We start from the raw sequence: 26,282 nt of genomic DNA on the forward strand, positions 1-26,282 counted from the left end.
CTTGTTCTGATAATGGGTAATACAACCCTGCCAGCTAGCCCAGGCCGACCCCTGGGAGTTACCTCCTCACAGCCAGGGAGCCACTAAGTCCTATAGGCCCAACGACCACAGTATCTCCTGATCCCCTCCCCGCCCACCAACTCCCACGCATAGCCTTATTCATATTCTCATCTATTAGCCTTTACCTGAATTACGGTCATCGTCTTTAATTGGTCTCCCAGCTTTCACTAAGATTTACAATCGCTCAGAATGTGTGGAGGAGTTCCAAACCATCTACAAGCTAATTACCTGATGAATATTATGAAGACCAATGTCAAAGCATGCATTACTAAACACAGAACATAACAAAACCCTTTAAATGTCTTGTTTTCACATCCCAAAACCTATCTCCCCCATTGTACTAGACTCTAGCTGGGATCCTATAAATCTGACGAATGAATATTCATGCTTTACTTTCACCCGAAGAGTTACAAAACCCTAAAACACACTCACCATGGCTCCTCTATAGTATGCCGTTGTGATGGTTCGAAATCTTTCCTGACCTGCTGTGTCCCTAAAATTTGAAACAAAGGAGTAAGTGGTTTTAAAAGTTATCACCAGCATCACTGAGGAGAGAACTTAAGTGGTGGAGAGAATTCTGGTCGGCTCACAAAGGCAGTGGTTTCAAGGGTAAGGGGAAAGAGACGCAAAGGGAACCTGCTGTGTGTCTGTGAGTTGGAGGCGGAGGTGGCCACAGGGGCCTGTCAGGAGCTCACAATGACTTTGGTGGGAAACTTGGACCCTGACGATAAAAGCAGCAACAAGAAAATGCATGGCCCTGCTAGGAACTGGCATGTTCTATGAGTCAAACACACGTGGGAGAGAATAGTTTGAAATTCTTGGACCCCTGCAAGTAGTTATAATTCTTTTTATAAATGCCTGATGATTAAGGCATTTTGCTCTCTTGACTGAAAGTCTGATTTCTGTACAAAGCAAGCAATTGGGCTGGACTTACTACTGTGTGAATTCTGCTCAGCAGAGCACACTAAAATGGATCTCAAGAACTTTGTCAGCTATAGAGCCTGGGATTAAATGGGAGCCTAGAGTTTCACACATAATGGTTCACAATGTTTCCAAAGACTTTAAAATATGAACACCACCTTAAAATTATATACACGTTCATGTATTCTCACTTTTTGGCTAATGGCATTCTCTTAAAATACATTCTGAAAAATTCAAAGATTTCTCATTACATTGATTGAAGCAATCTCTATAAAGGGAGTCAAATTTCCTTGATATCTGGGAAAAATCAGTATTTCTAAATCTGCCACGCACCACCAGAACTAATTCACTCCCTGTGCTACTAAGGCAAACTAAATTGTACAATTTAATTGCAGGGAAGAGAGAGGTATTTGTGGAAAGACACTAGAAGTCTAATGCACACCAACCCAAACAAGAGATGGAGACCCAAGGGAAATATAGCAAATTAAAGACATTAACAAATACCCTAATATTTATATATACCTTACAAATTATGTTCATCTGTGCTCTCATGATGCCCACCACAGCCCAGTGTAGTGGTAGGACCCTCGTCACTCTGCAGAAGAGGCAAGAGGCTCCGCTGGCCTGTTAGGGCAGGGCCAGGCTTCCCACCAGTCGTCTGCTCCTGCCATCCTCTCACTGATGAGGGTTAGCCACCCAGGGCACGTGTTTGGTATATGGCAAACACAGCATGAGGAAAACAGAAGCCAAGGCACCCTTGAGCCCACTAACCACAGTTTGGTCTAACACACTACTTGATTTAGAACCAGCTCTGCAGTGAGGGTAGAGGAGAAACGCTGCCATACTAAATGTAGGTCATGAAGACTGAATGGAGTCTTATTTTGCGGCTGAGAGTATTGGTAAACAGTGCGATGACGTTATATAAAGTTCTACGTTAGCTCACTGCCAGCGGACGGCCCAAAGGCTCCTGGAAATGCTTCTTGTTGCCATGGTCAGGACTGGTCAGCACAGAGGCAGAAATTCTCTTTGCTTCTCCCTTAAATTTTTTTTTTTATATCTTTAAAATATTTGGCCTTTTACTAAGTATCAATAGATGAAAAGGGCAATCTGTGGTAACCTTCACCATGTTTTCCAACAAATACATGGGGAACCATGACACTAGGCTAATATATAAAGCTAACACGGTGCTCCAGATCTGGGGAGCTGTCCCAGCTTTCTCAGTGACCCAGACAGACACCCTCGGATGGACTTAACCACTCTAAGTCCTAAGTTCTTCCTCTGTAAAAGAAGGACCAGTGGATTTCAATATAATGCTCTGGTTCTATCCTGGTTCTGAGATTCAAAGAAGAAAAACAGCCTACGGAAAAAGCTGATATACATTACTTTACTATTTTGCCCTGTCTCCTTCCTAATCTAGGCTGCTCTAAATTTCTAAGCTTTTTCTACTGCTGTCATCATCACACATTAGATCAGTTCGGTGGGCCTCATTTTTTTTATTTAAAGAGAAGAAACATGAAAACAAATGATAAAGTGTCAGTTCTGGAGAGGAACTCAGATGTCTTCAGGCTAACCAACCAATTTACCAATGAGGAAAAACAGGTCCTATGAAGGGAAAGCAACTGGCCCACGCCCTCAGGGGAGAGGCAGAACCGAGAACCTAGATCTGTACTTGCACAGAAGAATCCGCTCAGGGTTCCTACCACTTGACTACTTTTGCCTTATCTGATTTCAAAGCTGCAACAACTACAGTGAAAAACTGTATACACTCTTTAGCTTTTCGTTTCCTTCCTACAAAACTAGTGTTCGGGAAGAATAAATTCTCCGATGGTGGAGACACCTTTGAATACTTACTCACTTCCCCTTGGTTCTGATAAAGTAAAGATGTTTTAGTTATCACAAGTTACCTCTAACTTACCACAATTCACACTGTAATTCCCTATTAAGGTAGAAACTCTGTGTATAATTATTATTTTTTTTTTACTTACCATATCTGAAGCTTAATTTTCTTGCCATCTAGTTCTATCGTTCTGATTTTAAAATCAATTCCTGCCAGAAAAAGAGAGAAAGAAATGCTGAATTTCTCCAAATATAATCCAAGTCTTATTAGGAAAAGGACAAAGATTTCTATTGAAAAAAAAAAAAAGCTCTCCAACGCACTGGAAAATGTGAACACAGAGAGGGTGTGAATGGTATGTTTCCTCTGAATACAGGCTGAAGGAAGGAATGCTAATTACTCTGCAAAGAATTCCCACACATGTTAAATGCAATGTATTATATGCCTCATTATTATGATACAAATGGATCACATCCCTCAAAGTTACATAATTTAGATACACTGAGAACATGCCATATTTTCTGCTTCCTGAAATACATATATACAATGATTCTTACCCTTCCTGCCCCATCCTTCCCTAGAAAACGCCGTGGGACCTCTTTAGAATGTCTTCCTCCATCTCCTGCCACGTGTTCTTTAGGATCTGCAACTGGCTACGGAGAAAAACAAAACCCCAGGCCCCCAAACCTGCCTATTTGAGCTCAGGGATGGGAAAACTTACGTATTTATTTTATACAGCTAGCAAGTATCGTACGTACATTTTAATAAATGTTTTTCGCAGCTTACTGGCTGGAACTGAAATAGCTAGAATGGTTTTTAGCCCTCGTGAAATTTAGGATTACCTGGAGAACTTTAAAAAACTATTATGACTAGTTCTGCTCCCTTCCCCAAATTTTGAGATTCTGACTTAGTTGGTCAAGAGTGGGATCTGTTGCACTGGTAATTTTAAAAGCTCTCCAGGTGATTCTAACCTGTAAGTAGCACTCAAATGGGCCTGACAGGCACCACGTGAAAGTTGTTTGAGGGCCCTGGCAGTTAAAAGTCCAAACCTCCCTCACCTGTTTTCCCCCCAACTATGGTAGTTCAAAACTTATTCAGCAATTTCAATGACAAAGAACCACAAAGTCCTTGACAAATACCAGAATGCTCTACACTTAGCAGGAATGAGCTGCTACTCTCTGAAGGGACAAGTTAATGAATACAACCTGGATGCGATTTGCTAAATCCTTATCATCTGGCCACTCAGCTTTTAGATTTTTTTCTATGCTTTTGCATTCCGTACAGAACCCCTTAAAAGCGGTTTCCAGGGGCGCCTGGGTGGCTCAGTCGTTAAGCGTCTGCCTTTGGCCCAGGGCGTGATCCCAAGGTCCTGGGATCGAGCCCCACATCGGGCTCCCTGCTCTCCTGGGAGCCTGCTTCTTCCTCTCCCACTCCCCCTGCTTGTGTTCCCTCTCTCGCTGGCTGTCTCTCTCTCTGTCAAATAAATAAATAAAATCTTTAAAAAAAAAAAAAAAGCTGTTTCCATGACAGTGCAAGAAAACGTGTCAATTACGTATCTGCTAAATTGACTTAAACATGTAATGCAGTTATTCTAGTGGGGAGAAAAGCCTTTAACAGTTACATTACTACAATGTTTCTACATATAAAATATTGAGAGCACCCAAAAAGGCTGCCACTTGGAGGCTCCCTAAAGTCTCAGGCACTCTCCATTTATAGCATTTAGGAAACTTTCTCCAGACCCAATCTTTTGTTTTTTGTATTTGTTAGAAGGGTAATTTGAGGAGATTCTACCATTATCTGTGATACTTCACCATCTTTTCACTATTCAGAGGCGTTCAGTGCTTATAAAAGAGTTGGGAGCAGTGGTATTAGGTTTTGTTTATGCTGTTGTCAGGGGCCGGCTGATAGACAAATGCATAGAGCAGAGTCAAATTAGCACAACCTGAATTTCACTAATAATGGAAAATGTCGTTTATACTATTATTGAAAAGCACTAGACCTGAAAGTCCAAAGACCTAGACTGTAGGTTGGGTTCCGTCATTAACAACTTTTGGGAGGTTTGGAACTGTTCTGAACCTCTATATCTTCCTCCATAAAAAAGGGAGAGGGGACCTAATTAGATAATTTAGACAACGTGTTTGAATGTGCTTTGGGAACTCTGAAATTCCATATAAATGTAAGATATTTCAGATGCTATTAACCTACAGCTCTTGTCACCTGATGTATGAACTGTGGTAACGACTTCCCAGGACTTGGTGCCAACATCTCGCCCTGGTCTAACCCCCTGCGTGCCACTGCGAGAGTAACTGTTAACCATCTCTGTGGTAATGGCACCTCACTATTTAAGAAGCTGTGGGTCCAACTTCCCCTGCCTGGCAATACAGCCTTTCGGAGGCACTGCTCTCCTGACCCTGCCAGCCTCAGAGCCTCCCCCCAGCTGCCCCACACCTCCTCCCCTCTGCACGTGCATGACCACTTCACGTGGCAGCCTTCCCTGAGGATGCCGCTCCACCCATGGGTCCTCCCCACCTTCCTCCCTCAGCTCTCTCCTTGACCATATCCATCCCTGACATGGTAAGTCCTGGCTCAATCCCGTGTTACTTGGTTTTGTTAACATATTGCTCTGAATTGCTCTCAGATCAAGCAAGGGGTCCATTCTCTCTTTGCTAGTTAGGTTGCATACAGAAACATGTATACAGTAGATAATAAAAGATTAGATACACTTATGTAAGTAAAGGTTACTTTCTACTAAGTGTGGGGAGAACTAAGAACACCGTGGAAGTTCGAAGTTTTCGTAGTATACTACATTAACAATAGTAAGAATGCTAAGAAATCTATTACAATATGAAAATCAAGATCTTTACATTACAATTAGTTTGACAATAACAGCAGCAGACTATATGGGGGATTAACATTCACTTTTAAATTTAAAGAAAGGATAACTTCCTGAGACTACCCCAGAATTAAAATAACCAGTCATGATATAGTAATGTAATTATACCAATTACGATGCTCTCTGCTGCAAATAATAGAAACCTCAAATCAAACTAGCTTAAGGTAATTTGTTGACTCATATAATAAGCCCAGTGCTGAGCTGAGGTTCAGGGATGGCTCAATCCAGTAGTTCCGGCTCATGGCTCTGTACCTCCTTCGGCTCTGCCCTCGTGGGAGTATCAATTTCATCCCCTGACTGATAACGGTTCCTGACCACAACAGCAATACTGAGAAGAAAAGAGATCATCTTCCTGTGCCTCTCACTTCAAAGTGAGGAAATGTTTCCCCAAAGCCTCTAGTGACCTTTTCTTTGTGTTTCGTTTCTAGAATTATAACCATGAGAATGTCATGTTCTAGGGGCTAAAGCTGAGTTCCAGAACCAACCACAGCCATGGGCAGTCACCAAGATTGGATTAATCTAAACTCATCCCTAAATTTATATTAATCAAGACCCATCTGTGGACTGGGTCACTTCCCTGACCCACAGGACTGCTAAAAATAGGAGAAAGTGGAAAAGCTGTTGAATCGGTCACAGTATCTGTTAGAATACTCCCATCTATCAATCAGTAAAATTTTATATTCGCAGCTATATGAACTGGACAAATCATAACAGCTATCATTCCTACCCTGACGTGTAGGTTACCAAGGTTTGATAATAACTCTAGTACTTCATCTAGTGTTCAGCCACAAACAGAAAATATGAAGGAAAAAAAAGACTATGAGCAACACATGTAGTTGCCAGGACATCTCTGCACTAAGCCGTGACCTCCACTACCGAGAGGCCCTGAGACTATAGTTCCAAAGCGCGGGCCTGTGCCCTAGCTTCAGATGATAGAGGCAGCAAAGAAGGAGGGGCTGTCATAGCAACAGCAGCAAGAATCACAGCTCATTCTGGCAGGAAGGGACCAACTTTTTTCTTTTTTTTAATTTAAAAAGACTATACAATCTCAAAAACATAGTTTCTGAAGGGCATTACACGTAAGGTAAAAAAAAAGCCCTTCATATTTCAACAATCTTTTAGAAAGCATCATTTCTTGGCAGCACATAATACAATAACTCATGTTCAAAATGACGACTCTGAGTCATCCCAACTCATGAGCAATCCATCAGCCACCAGGCTTCATGCAGCCTGTCCAGCTGGCAACACAGCCCAACATCTACGCTCAGGAGACAAGACTCCAACACCGTTCCATGTTTACTAGAATAAGCCCCAACATTAACTTTTTGATGGCTTTAAAGCAGTGCCAGTTTTGTCATTAATATTTATCAAGTCAATAGAATAGGAAATCTACATTGTAAGAAAACATTCCCATGGGACTCAAAGTCATTTTCATTTTGAATTTAAATACACACACAGAGAGATTTTTTTTCTCTGAACTGATTCTCATGCTAAGCAGTTGCTCATAACTGATACACACTATACACTATAAGGAGGGAGAGAAGCAAGCTGGAAAGGAGTCACAGAATTGTAGGCTTGGAAAGAACCTTAGAGATTGTTTAGTTCAGTCCTCCCTCTGTGCCTAAGCAAACGGAGGTCCAGGGAGATACAGCAACTTATCTAGATTCACAAAGACTAATTCAAAAAAGGTTCTAAAATCAAACTTGACGTTTAAAGATCAGGCCTTCCACAGAGATGCGTGCAAGAGCGTTCATGTCTCCCTGGAGGAGGCCTGCTCTTTAAGGGTCCATAGCAAAACACTAGCAACAATGGGAATGCCCCCAGTTGGAGAATACCTAGGTATACAGGGGATAGCCAGGAGCAGTGAACAGAGTCACACGTATCAATATGACTGAATCTAATACCATAACGTGAAGTGAAAAAAGCCAACTGCAGTAATTTCCCAGAGTCAAACCATTCCCATAAAATTTCAAAAAACCCCAAAACTATAGAATGTATCATTTATATGTACATTCATGTATAATTAAAGTATAAAAACATACATGAGAATGATTACCAACAAAATCAGTGTAGCTGTCACCTCTGAAGAGAAATGGTAGGAGAGGTGATTAAGGAGAGGTTCAGTGGGACTTGAATTCAATCATTCATTATTCCTAAAACCACGTGCTGGTAACTGAATGTGGGAGTGTTTTATATTAGGTGTACTTTTGTACACCTGAAACTGTTCCTAATTTTTAAGAAGCAATAGTAGTTATTTGAAAACATGATATCCGGAGACATTCATTAATGACAGCAGAAAAATCAAACCAGATTTAGAGATAAAGGGCATCTTTAAAATTTAGTGGGAGCTAGTAGTGGGGGGAGAGTGGACAGCAGGCACTACCCCACCCCACGTTGTTCAATATACAGAGGGCCTGTGAGCCCTTGGTGACCAGGTGTGGATGACAGGAAGACTGGATCAAGTTCAGAAAGTAAGGGGGCAGATCAGGGGCTTGGGGTAGCAAGGAGTGTTGTCCGCTCAGATTTCAAGCAGGGAGTTCAGGGGCATTTCCTTCCCTGCCTGGAGGAAAAAGAAGGTTCTATTTGGGCTAAGAATAATGAAAGAATACACATTTGGTCACTGTTGGGAGTGGCACTCTAGGAGAGGAACAAAGGAGTTCTGATTTTCCATTCCAATGGGAGAAGGAAGAGGATATCCTCCCTTGGCCCTCAGGACACGGGTGGGGAGCTGTGCCCTGTACCTCTGAGGAGTAGGTAAAGTTGTACTTGAGGCCTCTGCATTGTCCAGGGCGACCCACATTCACAAGAGCCGGCAGAGACCTGGCAGTGAGGCTCTAGGGAGGGCTCTGGCGTGAGCACTTGCCTAAAGCACTGCTTATCAGATATTTCTCAGAAACCAGCAGTGTGGTTGGAAGCAGCTTCAAGAAGGGAGGGCCTGGCCAGCAGAACAGAGGAAAGGAACCTTTGAACTTGACCCATGTCCATAGTTACCAGACCTCACAGGGCAAAGGAGCTTGGAATGAGCAGTACTGGGCCCCCTTTCATTCCACAGATTAGATATAATTTAACACGGAGAGGGAACAGATTGACAAAATTATTTTACACTGATGTTGAATTAGTCAGCCAACAGATGTTTATTTACTAACAACCTTTTCTGTTTCAAGACCATAGGGAGGTTGCCCTGGGTTTGTGCTGGAGTGTGGAAAGAGTATGAAGAAGGACGGCTCCTGGCCCCAACAACTCTGGAGCCAGCCAGCTGTCCTGACCTTCAGCCTCGCTGTGATCTGGATGCATTTTTGCTCTGTGGGTCCTGTAGCTTAGAACACAAAGAGCTCTCTCTTCTATGTTAGAACGGTCTTGGGTTACTTGGGGAAGTAGGCTGACCCAGGAAAATTGGGGGGGTAGAGAAATAGCTGGGACCTTCACCTGATATGTTCCACACCTGGTTCCCACTCAAGTTCTTTTATAAAAAGTCCACTTTGGCTGCAGCCAAGAAATCCATGAAAAAAAAAAAAAAGTCAAATTTCTGGGACATTTAGCCTTTCAATGAATGAGAGCAATGCAAGATTCTAATGCTGGGTTTACTCATGGTGATACATCAACAGCAAAAAAACACACAGCCTATCTATCCCCTTTGACCCACTTTAAGAAGCAGAAGTCCAACACTGCACTTTCACAATTAAAGGTGGAAAATGTACTTTGTTTCAAAGTTTAGAAACATCTGTGATCCCAACCTATCAGAATACGGGTTATGTGGTTGGTCTATTTACATTTCAGAGATATTCCAGAAATAGAAAAAAGTGTCCCAAATATTGAAATCCACTTTAAAGAAATGCTACCTTCACTTCCTTACTTGACATTTTTATTATTAATGATGAAGATGCAGTGCAGATGGATACTGCTGTGCTGCAACTTCGACAACCTCACTTTGCTTAGGCTTTTTTTGTGGACTTTTTAAACATGGAGATTAGTGGGATTTTAGAGTAGCTGACTTTAAGACAATGAGCTAAAATCTCTAATTAGAAAAACAGATTACTGGAATGGGAAAAAATAAGAGTCACAGATTGAAGCTTTAAAATGTTTTTTTCCAAAATAAAGAAAGGACTTGGAGAAAACGTGTAAAAGTAGAAATAAAGTTAAGAATGTTACTTAGATTGGGGCCCCAGGGTGCCTTAGTCGGTTAAGCTTCTGACTCTTGATTTCAGCTCAGGTCATGATCTCAGTTTCCTGAGATTGAGCCCAGCTTCGGGCTCCATGCTGGGGGTGGAGCCTGTTTAAGATTCTCTCTCTCCCTCTCCCGGCTGCCCCTCCCCTCCTCCAAAAAAAAAAAACACCAAAACCCAAAAAACAAAAAGAATGTTACTTTGAAAGAGAGGGGTTCAAGGCATTGTTCTTTTGTAAATACACATTCTGTAAGTTCATAAAAGCATGTTCACCAAGTACCAATTTTGTTGCATATATTCAGAAGCATTTAATTTTTGTTTTGTTTATATTCAAATTTACAATCTGGTTTCCTTTTTGAAAATCAGAAACTCTAAAGTTTAGCAGAAAAACATCAAAGTAAGCTTAGAAGGCATTTAACAACAGTTTGAAATGATCACAGTGGTCTGCAAATATAATCTACCCTTTAAAAAGATACCTACTATACCAAAAAGAAGACAAGTTTTCAGATTTCTTTGGTTCCTCTATTCTGTGAATAGGAAGCACTAAGTTGAACCTCATTTATGATGTAAATTAATAGTGACAGATATTACTCCTTCCTGTTGAAAAAGCTGCTCATCTTTACACTGTTTTAAAAGTTTCTACTTGTCCGGACGCCTGGGTAGCTCAGTCAGTTAAGGGTCCGCCTTCAGCTCAGGTCATGATCCTAGGGTCCCGGGATCGAGTTCCACATCAGGCTCCTTGCCCAGCGGGAAGCCTGCTTCTCCCTCTGCCTGCCGTTCCCCCCTGTTTGTGTTCTCTCTCTCTCTGACAAAATCTAAAAAAAAAAAAAAGTTTCTATCTGTTACTGAATTAAATTCAACTCTTGGCATTCTTGGCATAAGACAGTTGTACCCATTCGATCTAATCATACCAACAAAAGATAAACTCATAAACTAATTCTAGAAATTAGGAAGAATTTACGTCTTTGAGCCATAAATGTATGTGCAACAGATACAAAAACAGTGCAGATAAGAACAGTTTTAAGTAAGGTCTATATTTGAGTGTCTCAAAGGGCTTTATAGATTAAATTACAAAGATCTAATTAACCCATAAAATGTCTTTGGGGGGGTGCCTGGGTAGCGCAGTCGTTAAGCGTCTGCCTTCGGCTCAGGGCGTGATACCGGCGTTCCGGGATCGAGTCCCACATCGGGCTCCTCTGCTGGGAGCCCACTTCTTCCTCTCCCACTTCCCTGCTGTGTTCCCCCTCTCCCTGGCTGTCTCTCTGTCAAAATAAATAAATAAAATCTTTTTAAAAAAATGTCTTTGGGAAATAAAAGGGCAAAATGACAACTCATTATCTACCAAATGATAACTGCTAAATAAGCTATGTGTTGAATGACAAACAGAAGGTTTTCAATGCTAGAACTACAAAAATGACAACAGAAAAAAACCCAAACCAAAATAGCAAATAAGGTGCAATAACACAGCTACAACTCAGATAAAGTACGCAGAAACACCTAGGAAGGACTGAGCGTTTTAAATCTGATTAAGGGGCCTGCAGAGATTACCCAGCATTCAGTTCACCATTTCAGAATGGCCAAATGAATGCATGACAAGTTTTTTTGCAAATCTTGCATTTTCAAAAGGAAATGTGTTTTAAGTGTTACTCAATCTGGAAGTAGCAATGTGCTTGAAGTTGTTAAAATGTGGATTTTAGAGGTTTTCAATGAACAAATGTTTTACATTAAAAAAATCTCTTTTCATAAAAAGCCTAATACATGAATTAAACTTTCTTTAAGAATAAAAGTTCGGAATGTCTCTGAGATTTCCATTCCTTTCTCCATTATTAATTCATGACCATCTCAAGAATCACATTGCTCCCAAATGAAACCAGCTGCATCTCTTCTGCTCTAGCCACTGTTTCTGAGAAACTACCTTTGTAGCGGGCAACCCCCTCCAGTATGAGTCACTATCACTTTCCTAAACCTGGAATTTCCTTGTTTGTCTCTGACAACTCAGGGTCAGGTCCGTTTCATTTAAGGGTGAGGGAATACTGTGGTTATTCAGAAAATGAAAATAGAAAAGCAAATCCCTGATTTGACACACTGTTGCTGTGGGAAAACCATACCGCCAAGTCACTGGAATTATCACTGGAAAAAATTACAACTACATTCCAATGAGGTTGCACCAAAAATGCAGTAAAACTGATCCTTTAGATCTTTCCAAGTATTGACCATGTATCATATTTTCCATTCATTTGGAGGCAAATGAAAGCTAAAAAGAAAAAAATACATGTAAAATAATATAACTAAGTAACAACATTATGTGGTGCAACTAAAAACAAATGATGTATTTTTTCCCTTTGAATATGAGTTCTTAAAAGAGGAAAAACAAAAAAGATTTTATCGATGTAATAGATCAGTTAGCAACTAGGGCTGAAATAAACTTTAGCTATAATTTTATTATTTTTTAGGAAAAGCTCTAAATCACTTATTTAGGAAAGGTATCAGCTTATGTTGGTACAAAACACAAAATCTAGTAATTTTTCTCACCAAGTTAACCAACTTTTTTTTTTTTTAATGGGGGAGCAAGGGGTAGCGTCTGTACCAAATTGTGGGAGGCTGAAGAGAAGAACCATCAAAAGCCATAATCTCTTCCTGCAACACCTACCTCACCCCTTCCCACCTTCTTCTCCCACTGACTTTTCTCTAGATAAAAGGAAAGGGATCAGAGATTATAAAATAAACAAACATAACTGCAAACTTGCAGTGCTCTGAATCTAGTTAGCAAAAAAGCATTTCTTGATCAAAACCAACATCAATGCCACAAAAGTATAGTAAAAGTAAGCAGCATTTACAGCTCACTGTAGCCAGGGTGACAGATGGGTAATTATAATAAGCTATTGCTAATGAGTAAGGTTAAAACAAACAGATGGAGTATATGCAAGTAAAAGGATGACACAAAGATCAATAAAAATGGCATGAACGGAATATAGTTTTTCCCAATCAAAAGTGAAAAACTTCTACAAATGATTATATCATCCTGATTTGTAAACAAATCCCTCCCTCACAATACAAAAGTTTAAAGTTAACAGCACTATAACCTTACATGCATAGGAAGTAAACAGTTCCTTGGGCCCATTATGCTATCTCATATATACGTATATGTATATATATGGCTATCCACCTCCATGTACTTAAGACATTTTACTTACTTCAGAGAATGATAAAACGATTCTGCCACGTATTACTTCTTTGACTTGGCTTTTTTTTTTTTTTAAGATTTTTTTTTTTTTTTTTTTTTTTTTTTGGGGGGGGAGAGAGAGAGACAGCCAGCGAGAGAGGGAACACAAGCAGGGGGAGTGGGAGAGGAAGAAGCAGGCTCCCAGCAGAGAAGCCCGATGTGAGGCTCGATCCCAGAAAGCCGGGATCACGCCCTGAGCCGAAGGCAGACGCTTAACGACTGTGCCACCCAGGCGCCCCTTGACTTGACTTTTTAACAGAGTACAATGATACCAACACCCAATACCAATGGAGTTGGTAAACCTAGATCTTCTCTTACTCACGTTTCAAATCTACAGAATGCAGTCTGGAGTAATGAAGGACTAGAATACACCATATTTTCTTTTGTTTCCCTTTTCCTCCGCCTAATTGTTACTTTAACCTTTTTCAAATACAAAGAATGAGGGGTGCCTGGGTGGCTCAGCTGGTTAAGCGTCTGAATCTTGGTTTCAGCTCAGGTCATGATCAGCAAAGATTCTGCTTCAATTTCTCTCTCCCTCTTCCTCCTGCTCACTCACTCTCTCTCTCCCTCAAATAAATAAATAAATAATCTTAAAAAAAAGAATGAATGATAACTCTAGCAAAGCATTAAATGAGTGGGCTATCACAATATGCTGCCCTCCGACTTCCCATTTGATCACTATGTTCCCTATTTCCAAATCACAGTGTTTGGGGTTAGGAAGAAAGAAAATCTAAACAATATTGACAAGAGACCATTTCTAAAAAGCTGTTCTGATATCTCAATGGCTCAGAGAATCACCCAGTACCGCATACCATAATTTTTCTAAAATTGACCAAAATCATTTTAAATTATATTTTATCAGCTTGTTTTTATTAAACCAACTTCAAAGCGGAACACCCCATTCAAGGCTCTCCACTCCCACCCCCAATAATTAAAGAAGAGGACCCAGGCATCAGAGCAAGAAAACTAACTGCACAGTTTCCGCTCATTGGCCCTCGATCTTGGATAAAAGAATTATTCACTTTATGTTTCCCTTTACCCACATCTTTCAAAATAGACTGCTCTTTCCCAATCCTAGAGGAATGCATTAAGGATCACTGAATGTTAGCATCTGTCTTTCTCAGGCAGGTTTTTCGAAGTTACAAATACAAAATATATTTTTTAACAGGTCATAAGCAGGAGGAGACTGCCCCAAATGACAGGCATGTAAGTAAGATACAGAAGGCTCACTGGAAGTCTCCAGTCTGATCTTGGGTCTTGGAGGGCAATGACCCTTATTTCCCACCACAGAATACCTAAGAGTGAGTGATACCTTTTTTTTTTTTTTTTTTTTTAAGTAGGCTCCCCGCCCAGCACGGAGCCCAATGTGAGTTGAAACCTCAGCTGAGGTCAAGAGTCTCACGGAGGCTCAATCCACTGCGCCCCCAGGCACCCCTGAATGATGTCTTCCGTTAGACAGATACAGACACGCTGCCTTGAAAATAACACACAGCCACACATCCCCACCCTTTACTTCCCAATGCTAGAGTAGCCACTGAAGACTTTGAGTCTTTTTCACCATGAAGGAATATTTTTAAAATATATATAGATATATTATGTATTAAAAGAACTATATTTTAATATATTAAAAGTAATCCTTGGTCATTATCAAGATGATAAAGAAACTTGGAATACTGGAACTTGGAATATAATATTATAACGTAATATTATAAAAGGAACAAGATATAAATGAACTATGCCTGTAACATTCAGTAATTTTGGAAAAAAAATATTCCACATGCTATAGTTGAAGTAGTACTCACTACAACTATACTTCAAATTCTAGACTAAAGAAATAAAATGAGTATAATGCCATTTCTCTGGGGGGGGAAAGTATTTTAAAAAAGAAAGCACACCAAATAACTAATTCACGTACTCCATCTGAAAGAGTCTTAACGGAAGACTACGACCATTATCTACCAAGCAGACAGGACAAATCCGTCCCTCTTTCCCTAATTCCTTCAGTTCCAGTTTATTTGCTGTCACCTGCAAAAGAACACATGGGAAGAAAAAGCAAGGGATAAGGAAATGTGAGCTTGCTCTCACATGACGCGTCTTTGCGGCATCTGCAGAAGCAAAGCCAAGAGGAAAGGCAACATCTGAAGATTTCATTTTTCCATGCTATCCCTGTCCCTAATTAACACAGATAATTCTGAGTTTGCCATACTATAATTTATTAATCATATTCAATTAATCTAATCAGCTGTAAAACAGGAGAGGGCAACAGAGCAAGCTCTAATAAAGTGAGCTCATCGGACTTGAAAAGCTGCTCAGTTGAGGCTCATGGCGAATTCCCACACACACACACAAGGGCAAAAGTGGCCTTTCCACTCATAAGGCCCCATATTATAATGTGGTTTAGAGAAAGGAAAGAGCAGGTGTGTGCAGATTATTTTAAAGTAAATTCAGAGATACAGAGAGTAGAGAATTCCAGTCCTTGGGCGTGCAGCGGGTAGACTAAGCCAGAGTGTTGCCATATATAAAGAGTCGAGAAAAAGCTAAACAAAACACACTTGACCGCTGAGGTGAAAATTTCACCTCTGCAATTGAAAAGGTGGAATTTGACAACGTTAAGTTCATCTACCCAGTATTTGACTGACCCAAAAGTACCTTGGCGGCACCCTAACTGTAACCCTCAGTTATTACTACGAAAAGCAAAAACAGAACTATCCACTCACATGATCACTTTACAGACGCACTGTCATTTCAAGGATGTCCTCAGGCAGACCTGGGGCAGGATTTCTACATCTGGTGGTCACAGTGTTAGCGCTCCCAGTTTGGGCAGTGCTGCCATTAGGTCAGGAAATGCATAAGACAAAGGACTTAAGAAACATGATACACAATGATTGTGTATTTCTAACCCCAAATGGTCTGTCAGCAGAATGAGGAGCGTGAAAGAAAATGTCACTGGCCATTTTGGGAAAAGAAGAGATCATAACCACTGGACTGCGATTCTTCGCATGAATTTCTGAAACAGAAAAAAGCAAAAAAAAAAAAAAAAAAAAAAAAAAAAAACAACCAAAAACCTGTACATTCAGAAAAACTGATATTTAATCTACTTCAGATAAGCCTTTGGGGCCTCAAGGCTGAAGTCCACGTCTGGAGATTATGATACTGAGGGCAGAGAAATGTCAGATTTGGCCCTTTTCCAACTGTGCAACCAATTCCTCAGTCTATGTATGAGTATCATTTATTACTCAAATTACAAAACAGGAAACTGATTGGCTACACAAAGGATCCACTACGGAGTGTTCAACCACATATGACATACAGTGAGGTTCAGCTTCGTCAAATGTAACTCAAGTCAACTAATGAAAGGGCAAATTTCAGTACGTGATTTGATAAGAAGGCTTGAGCCTGACATGAGCCTGACTCTATGCTAGGCACTGAGGACCACAGAGATGAAGTTATGGGCCCGAAGAAGAGCTCCTAGGCTATGACTGGTCATTACAATCTTTTACTGTGAAAATCCTAATGCCTCACTTCTGTCTTTCGTGAAAGATAATATTCTAAGGTCGGCTCCTCAGGAGCAGGGACTAATAACAGATGATGAACCAACAGAAAACATGATTTCCTAAGATATGGAACTGCGGCTTTAATTCTGTCCTTTCCACAGGCAAGCGTATAATTATCTCCCTGAAGGCTGAAAGTAAACAAGTAGCATTTGTCTATCAAAAACGGCAAACATGGTAACAGCAAGTTTTCACTTTTGTTTAGAAACCAACTTGACTTATGGCTTAAGACAGTTTTAAAGAAAGGGAGCACCTGGCTGGCTCAGTCAGAAGAGCATGTGACTCTCGATCTCGGCGTTCGGAGTCTGAGCCCCACGCCGGGTGTAGAAATTACTTAAATAAATAAACAAACTAACAAACAAACTTTAAAAGAAAAAAAAGGGGGGTACTCACTATACTGTCACCTTCACATTCTGTGCCAGTACTCCAGTATATATACTATCATCTTGATCAAGTTTGAAATTTTCCCTGAACTCTGAGAACTTTAGTGACTAGCTGAAAATCACAACGAGCAAACATAATATTCACAAGGCATGGTAATGTTAAAAACCCTGTCAATTTTAACTGATATTGGCAAAGGCTAGGGGGCTCAGCAAACCTCTGCAGCTCAGCTGTAATCTTGAGTTCCTGACTCCGAACTCCTTTGTCTGATAAGCACGATGAAATATATATTAAAGAGCTACCATTTACTATGAACTTGCTATGTGCCACGTAAAGCTCTAGGAAATAGCTATCATTAACCTCCATTTCACCAAGAAAGAAGCTGAGGCTCAAAGAGGTGAAGTAACTTATCTCAGATGATAAACTAGTGGGAGGCAGGGCTGGGATATTTACCCAGGTCTGCCTAGCTCCCTTCATTGGGCTATCCAATGCTGAGGATGAGAATTCTATGACTCAAGTGCCCCTCCCCGCCACATGCTACTAACTCAGATTACAAAGGATTGGGGAGGAGCCAGTTTCCAAAGGAGCACTGAAAGCTGAACCTAGTTCCCAGTCCTCTCTGTATCCCGAAAGAAGAACAGGTCCACTGTGAGGGACCTGAATACTACCTATTCATTCTTTGAGTCCTTTGAGTATGCTTACTATAGCCACTGCATTAAGAATTCTTACTCTGGATTAATCTGAAATATATCTGATCATCCCAGCATCTTTCAAACTGGAAAAGGCTCCATCATGGCAAGTCTATTTTGAATCAAGCGATTCCTTCCCCCAAGGCAAGCCCCCAAATAAGGGGGAGTTCAGGAGAAAAGAGAAGTGGCGACTGTCTGCTCTTATGACTGAAATCCATCTCATGTTAGTCTATAAGACAGGTACTGTGACACTTCTGCTGCCCTAGGGAACATGTTCTTGGTTCTGTAGGAAAGCGAGGGAGAACCAAAAAGGTTTGGGATGCCTGGGGTATTATCAGTGGTCAAATGTACTTCCTGGCCACTCGGAGGATAACCTTTAAATGCACATTAATGTCTTCCAACATGAGATGAATGCTTTACATAACTTGACTCTATCTAATTGTGGTTGCATCTTCCAATTCTGAGTTTATAATTAGAAAGAAACTATGTTGGAAATAACTACAAATGCTCATAAAAATTTTAAAGAAGACCAGCTGAGAGACAGTCTCTGGCATCACGGAAGCTCTGAACCCAGCGCTCTCTTCACTACATAACACTGCTCCATCGGGACATTCAGTTAGATCATGAAATGGGTTATTTTATATCTACTTCTGAGGCTGCACCATAGGAAAAAAACACTGTAAAAGACAAAAAGAAAAACTTTTTTGGAGCAGTGGATCGGTTAGAGGCCAATCAAGAAAAAGAAACCACTTCAAGTATTTACTACAGAAGGAATTTAATGCAGGGAATTGATTACACAAGCCATGATGCTGCTGAGAACTAGAGGAGATGGTAAAAGGTTTAGCTACAGTAGGAAGCCACTACCACTGCTAAGCTAGAGAGACAAAAGGAGGAGATGGTGTTGCCCAATAAGGATGGGGGGGCTGTCCAGTGAAAACTGGAGCGCCAGAGAAACAGCCTCTGCTGAAGAAGCTACCCAAGGCACAAAGGCAGAAGGAGAAATACTCTGGTGTCTCCTGGTCCCCTCCCCTCCCATCTCCCGCCGGTGTCTCAGTCTGAAACCAGCTAATCTAGCAGCCTGGGCAGGAAAAGAGAGAGGAATATAGCTGAGGGAAGACTAACCAAGGATACGGTTAACCCTTCGCTGTAAGAGTGAAATGTGTGTTACTATTACAAGCCAGAGATTTGGGGGCTGAGTAACAGCAAAAGCTGAATGATAATCAAACATGGTTCTCTATTAACATGAAATAATATTAGTAATGATTTGCAATAATTGCTTTGAAGAAAACATTTCCATCATTAATTTGTGGGCCTGGCAGAGGGCAAGCACCCGTACAGATCTCCAACCATGCCCTGGTGCTCAAGGAGAAGCACTCAGGGGAACCCGTCTAGGAATGCAGCAGGATCCCCAGCCAGAGGTGGCCTGGCTATTACTATCTTGCAGCTTCACCATCAACTGGGCAGTCTGGGACAGGATGACCTGGTGAACTTTGAGTGTCATATGCTGGCAAGTCAGGAGCCAGGCCTGTTCCAAAAAGGAAGTCTGTCACTGAGTCAGCAATGTAGCCAAGCCCCAAGCCCAAGCAGTCCCAATATAGCTCAAGGGTGGCCACGGACATGGTGACTCCAAGCTTTCTGCTTAGAATACTTCCATCCCAGTACTGGCTTCTAGCACAGGACTTACAGGACAGCCTCACAGCTATTTATAATCCCTCCCTTCCCCCAAAGTAGACTGCAAGCACCAGCAGGATGCGGGGTACCTTTTCAGCTTATGAAAAGCTACAGTTATCCCTCCACCTTCAAATGTCTGCACCCAACATACCCAGCCTTCTCACAATTCCTCAGAAGTGCCTCTTTCCTGTTCCATTCTGATATTCCCTGCCTCTAAGCCTTTGTCCGGATTCCCCCACTGTTTGGAATATTCTCCATCTTTCCCATTGGAATGCTGACAATGGCTCCAGACTCAGTAACTCTACTTCCTCTGTCCTCCAGCTATCCTAGCCGACTCTGCTCACTCTCTACCCCAAATTCCTTAGAATTTACAATAAGTATCGTTAGAGACGGCATTTAATTATTCTTTTTATTTCATAGGACAAGTTTTGCCTTCCCAATTAGATTTAGGCAGACAACCGAGCACAGTGATACAGCGGAGTAAGATGTTTACAGGGATGAATGAGAGGTAAGTTCTTATGAGGCACAAGCCTCAACTTTTACTTAGAGCAATTCTTTAGGAACCTCCCTCTTGTTTGCTCAGCACACCACAGGTACTCAAAAAATACTCCTTGACATTGGTTAATTACTTCTGAATACAATCAGGTTCACATATCTCCAAACTAATCCTACTGGAATGCCATCTTAAATGACGGACAAATTAAGTTACATATTTGGATAATTTTAGGTGATAATAAGAAAGACACACACACACACAAACACTAAAATATTTAAATTATTGAGAAAAGAATAAATCACAAAACACAATATTAAGCACACATAAAATAGATGTCTTTTCATTTCAGAATGGGAAAAAAGACAACAATGCAATCTCTTCTACAGATACAGAATTGAGTTAAAAGTTCTGTTACCATCGTCTCAATTCTAATCCTTAAAGTAACATGTTAATTTAGATAGGCTTAGGAGTGTAGGTGATTTTTAAAAATCCACATGCAAGGGGCGCCTGGGTGGCACAGCGGTTAAGCGGCTGCCTTCAGCTCAGGGCATGATCCCGGCGTTCTGGGATCGAGCCCCACATCAGGCTCCTCTGCTATGAGCCTGCTTCTTCCTCTCCCACTCCCCCTGCCTGTGTTCCCTCTCTCGCTGGCTGTCTCTATCTCTATCAGATAAATAAATAAAATCTTTAAAAAAAAAAAATCCACATGCAAGTAAATAAAAACCAATTCTGTAATCATATCAGGAGGAACAATAATATAAGTGCCATCCCAGGGAGAAGAAAGAATTGGATATTTCATGTTGGTCAGAGAGTTTTACTTTCTCCCCAAACTATAATTTTCTCAAAACCCTAGCAACAATCATAAAACCATATGTTGCAGATGTCTCTGCTGTATAATAACTTCTATCATTGCTCCAACAGCCAGAATGCCTTCCAGGGTCCACTTAGAGAAGAGAAAGCAGGAAACCAAAAAAAGGAGAGAGACAATAGGCTCATTACCCAAAAGACCCTAACAAAAACAGAGCAAGTCAAACCAGCAGCCAAAGCCTTCCATCAATAAAAGGCTTGACAGTTAAAAGGCCCCAGTTTTCTTTCATGGGGAAAAAGGGTTTTATCTGATTAAATAAGCCTCCCGATAATTGCCTTTTCAAAAAAATTTTTTTGTTTTTTAACTCTTCAGTGACAAATGCAACCATAGCAGTGGCTTTCTAGCCTTTTCTTTTTTTTTTTTTTTTTTTTTGGGGGAAAAGGGGGGGGGGGGGGAGGAAGGGGCCCAAGGGAGAGAAGGAGAGAATCTCAAGCCCACTCCAGGCTGAGCCCGGAGCCGATGTGGCACTCGATCTTACAACCCTGAGCTCACCACCACAGCCGAGTCCAGAGTTGAACGCCTTAACCAACTGCACCACCCAGGCGCCCCGGATTTCTAGCTTTTTGACCCACAGTTAAGAAATACTTTTTACGGGGGCGCCTGGGTGGCACAGCGGTTAAGCGTCTGCCTTCAGCTCAGGGCATGATCTTGGCGTTATGGGATCGAGCCCCACATCAGGCTCCTCTGCTGTGAGCCTGCTTCTTCCTCTCCCACTCCCCCTGCTTGTGTTCCCTCTCTCGCTGGCTGTCTCTATCTCTGTCAAATAAATAAAATCTTTAAAAAAAAAAAAAAAAAAGAAATACTTTTTACATCACGGCACATTACACATATATACGTATGTGTGCATGTTTATACATGTTACATAACTGAAACAAAAGCTCACAAAATAGCAGCTGACTTTTATCCCTTGTTACTTTTACACATGCGATGGACTCCTATATTTTCTTTTCTATTCTCTTATGTTCTGGTCTGTTCTCTTCCTCCCCCTTAAAAAAAAAAAAAAAAAAGTTGGTCTGGACATACTAAACTGACTTCATGACCCAATAATAGGTTGCAACCCATACTGAAAAATGTTGGCCTAAAGATCATTCTGGAAGTCAACCAAAGGTCACATTTTCTTTCTTTCTTTCTTTCTTTCTTTCTTTCTTTCTTTCTTTCTTTCTTTCTTCCTTCCTTCCTTCCTTCCTTCCTTCCTTCCTTCCTTCCTTCCTTCCTTCCCTCCTTTTTAAAAAATCCAGTGCTGATTAGGAGAGACCACTCTAGCTTCACTTTTTAATGACAGAGAGAAAAAACAAAGACAATTTCGGGGCTCACTAAGCACTAAAATATTTGTTAACTATAAGAAACCATTAAAAAGAGAGTGTATGTGTGTTGTTGTTCTTTCTGTTTTGTGGTTAAAGAAACATAGAAAGGGGCAGGGAGCTAAGCCTTAAAGGAGAAAAAGGAGAATTCTAATAATGGAAATACTGCCTGGGCCATATGCCCAATTTTTTGAGCATAACATTGCCAGAGGTTTTGCTTCCTCCATCACCTGAGATGTTTTGATCCATCGGCCTAAGGCCAAGAAGCAAAGAGAGAAAAGCCCATCACAAAAAAGGCAGAAGAGTTCAACCCCGTTTGGTAACTGACCTCATTCTAAATGAATGGAATGGGACTGTACTTCTCAGATGAGGAAATGATTGCCTACAAAATCAAGGACTCCCATTTAAATCAGTCCAGAATGGCTACAGCACAAATTGTACCAAAGAACAAAATGTAGTCAAGCAAAATGAGCATCAGATTAGATAACTCTGTAATGGAATCAAATAATACCCCTCAAGAATCTCTCCTGAGACCCCTCACCCCCTCAACAGATAATGATGTTGACAGCTAGAATGAGATAGGCCATCATTAATAAAAATAGCTATCGCTTCTCAAGAGCCCACTTAGTGCCAGGCACTGTGTTAGGCATACTTAACTATACTTCATCACTACTCTCATAACAAGGCTGCATGGAGGATAAATACGCCCATTTTACACAACAGGAAACTGAGGTCTGGGTGGAGGAAGGCAAATGTCCAAATCGAGGCTTGGAGGAGGGATGTGCATGCAAGAGGAAGGGCTCTGGAACTGAATTATGCAGACACCAGTCTTCAACTTCCAGATTCCCTGGGGCCTAGCTGCCGGTTTGGGGCAAACATGGTATTTGGTCATAAACAGCAACAGTAGGTAGGTATCTGCCTTGTTTGGAATGGGGAAGCTGTAGAGAATGCAGACACCTGATCTGATGAAGAGACACAAGTTGCGAGGATAGGAGAGCTTTAGACGCCCTGTTCAATTTGAAAGAACTTAATTATTAAACAAGAAAAGTACATATAAATACGATCTATGTATTTCATAGAAAATATTTTTTCTTTAGGAAAAAAACCCCAAAAAACAAAACAACCCACCACTACGCGCAGTTGTTAAGTTAGGAGGGAAAAACCAGAAATGTGAACTCTCAAAAGCAGAAACTCACATCACAAGGGTTACACAAGAAAAGAGAAATGAACTGTAGAACTGAAATTGGAGGCAAGAGATCCCGCCCTGGCCACATCCATTGTCAGATGCATGAGCTCTGGAAAGAGTTAGAAACTGTGCACACCCATTTCTAAGGAATTCAACACCACTGAAGAATTCCTTTTTTCAAACTGAAATTAAGCTCTTGGATAGTTAGGTTAGACAGACTCTTTACCTCCCAGGCTGTAATACCGTAAAAAGAATGACCAGTTAGCATTTTTAAGCACTGGAAATTTCTACGTTTGACAATGTTGGTGCAGAAAAGGAAGCCACTTTTTATTTTATTCTTAAGAGCAGATGTGACACAGAGATAAGAATAAGTGGAAAATGTAGAAAGTTACTTGGCAGACAAAATTTACTCATTTTAAGTTTTAATATTCACAAACAAAAGCAGTTGAGAAGAACTCATGCAAGAATTGCCCTGAACCAGAGGAAGACTGTTTTATATTTTCATGGGGTTGGTGGGTTTTTTTCAGGGTCCATATTACAATTTAAATTTACAACTTAAGCTTTTATCATTATTTTTAAGATGAAAGCTGCATCATCTAAAGTCATAAATGCACAGCCTACTGAATTTAAAGGAGGGACACATTACAGTTTTAAGCATAAATTGAGTGACTAAATGAACCAGAAATTCTTTAGGCAGTACAGTGGCTTTTCTGGGCATTTGGCACTATTTGGAGGACTGTGATTTACTAAACACCAATCCACCGAGTCATATTATGACTGCTCCCCTAACCTAACCTCTGCCTCCCTTCCCTCATGCCACCTCCCTACATAGCCACTCGTTTTGGGTAGTGAAATAGTAGCTACAGGACATTTATCCTCATCGGATTTTATTTGAAGAAAGAAGTCAGAAAGCAATTATGTAGTATAACTTAGTTATAATTGCAGGTACCAGCTAGGAAGCAGAAAAATGAAAATTCTTTTAATCTGTGCCTTAAAGATTAAATGATCCCTAGTTTTGAGGAGATGTCAGTTAGAACCTAGAGAGTTTCCTTTTGATTTCAAAGGGGTGAAAGGGAAGAAAAAGGAGGAAGGGAGGCAGGAAGGGTGGGGACGGAGGGATGGAGGAGAGAGGGAAGACTTAGATACTAAAACATGCTTTAGGTTTCTGCCAGAGTCTTACAAAAACCTAACACAAACCTCATAGTTAACCGACAGTGGCATGTGCTTTTAATTATATTCTGAAAATGTGCAAGCAAGCAAGGCAAAATTATATCATGGTTCTCATTTACATTTATCATTCCCTCTCTACGGGAATATATAATCACATACAGACATCTGTGGGTGATTATATGTGAAGATGGGCCTTTCAAGATCAAGTTTAAAAGTTCTAGTGTCTTTCTTCCTATTCATATACCAATCGGGAGGCAATTCACTAGAGCTGTTTTAGCGAATAGGGAAACGTGAGGAAGTCCAGAGGCTATCTATCTCCCCACCATGTAGGAAAATTTTGTAATAATTTCCCTGAGCCCCACCCCCCTCCTCCCCACAGTAAAGCTCAGAGATGACTTTTCTTTGCGCTATTTATAAGAATCACTTTACACTTTACAACACTTTTCTTTGTAAGGATTCCCTATTTTTTTTCTTGAGTCAAAAGTAACACCAAATCATCACCACAATATCTTGACTCTTCTGAGGCTCAATCAGAATTTCCCCTCCCCTGGCTGAAAGTGAGATTTGCTAATACAAAACATTTCCAAGCAAAATGGGGTTAGAATAGAATAAATATGAGTCACAGACAAACATGAACTGAAACAGAAAAGGTGCTGGTGAAATCCCTCCCTTAACAACTTTATCTCACAACTTGGAGGTTTAAAAATGACAAACACAGTGACCGATCCAGCAGCAACCAGGGAATCCAGTTTGTGTTGCTGTTTGGTTTTTGCTGTGAACTACTTTGACATGCTTCGCTTGTTACACACCAAGGATGCTTTTATACCAACTTAGGCAGGACCACAATGCATTGCTCTGGGAAGACAGGCTTCCTAGTGATACTGAACAATTAAGGAGGTGCATTTCACCTTCAGACAGGATATATATGACGGATATGGTCAGTCAATGAGGCAATATGAAGGAAAATGTGGTGCTTGGCCAAAAATGCACCAAAACCATAACTGGATTAAATTGGAGGTTAATTTTCAACTCTACCACACTCACTTTTACTTTTAACAAGACATATTTAGGGGTGCCTGGGGGTACAGTCGGCTGAGTGTCCCACTCTCGGTTTCAGCTCAGGTCAGGATTTTGGGGTCATGGGATTCAGCCCCACATCAGGCTCTGTGCTCAGTGGGGAGTCTGCTTGGACTTTAGGTCTTTAGGACTCCCTCTTCCTCTGCCCCTCCCTGCGCTTCCTCTCTCTCTCTCAAATAAATAAATCTTAAAAAAAAAAAAAAGAGCGATATATTTAAAGGAAATATTTGCCAAACACAGTACCAAGAAGTTTTATAAAGACAATTTCAAATTAAGTCTCTCCCTAAGATCTTACACATTCTTTTCTGTTCAAATGGTCAACATAGTTAAGAGACAACAGGGTGAAATAAGCCTGTCAATGAAAGATACAGTGAGTGAGTACAGCCTGGAACAGAGCACAGTTATAATATTCCAATAAGTGAGACAATAATCTCCCAACCTCCCAACACATAAAGGGGCAAGAACTTCACTGCAGTGTCAGGAACATCTGCTCCTGAATTTTCCCACAATCTCAGCAATTTCTATACTTCTGATGTACAAAGGATATTCTATTATTTGTCCCCCTGTCAACAGAGAAAAGGTGGGCCGGAGAAGCCAAAAAAGATTTTAAAGCAAAACACTTAAGCCAGGGGCGCCTGGGTGGCACAGCGGTTAAGCGTCTGCCTTCGGCTCAGGGCGTGATCCTGGTGTTATGGGATCGAGCCCCACATCAGGCTCCTCTGCTATGAGCCTGCTTCTTCCTCTCCCACTCCCCCTGCTTGTGTTCCCTCTCTCGCTGGCTGTCTCTATGTCTGTCAA

General features: G+C 41.0%; 1 protein-coding gene across 1 annotated transcript in view; it reads right to left on the bottom strand.

The window, feature by feature from the left end:
• Positions 1 to 26,282, bottom strand: part of RAB8B (RAB8B, member RAS oncogene family) — a 59,033-nt gene that overhangs the window by 12,128 nt on the left and 20,623 nt on the right. Inside the window, exons 2-3 of the mRNA XM_008708690.2 lie at positions 2,967 to 3,027; positions 493 to 553 (exon numbers count right to left, since the gene is read on the bottom strand). Of these exons, the coding sequence (XP_008706912.2) occupies positions 493 to 553; positions 2,967 to 3,027 (122 nt within the window). The remainder of the gene's footprint in view (positions 1 to 492; positions 554 to 2,966; positions 3,028 to 26,282) is intronic.

This window comes from Ursus maritimus, unplaced genomic scaffold (assembly GCF_017311325.1).
Source record: "Ursus maritimus isolate PB19 unplaced genomic scaffold, ASM1731132v1 scaffold_27, whole genome shotgun sequence".
Classification (NCBI taxonomy): Eukaryota; Metazoa; Chordata; class Mammalia; order Carnivora; family Ursidae; genus Ursus; species Ursus maritimus.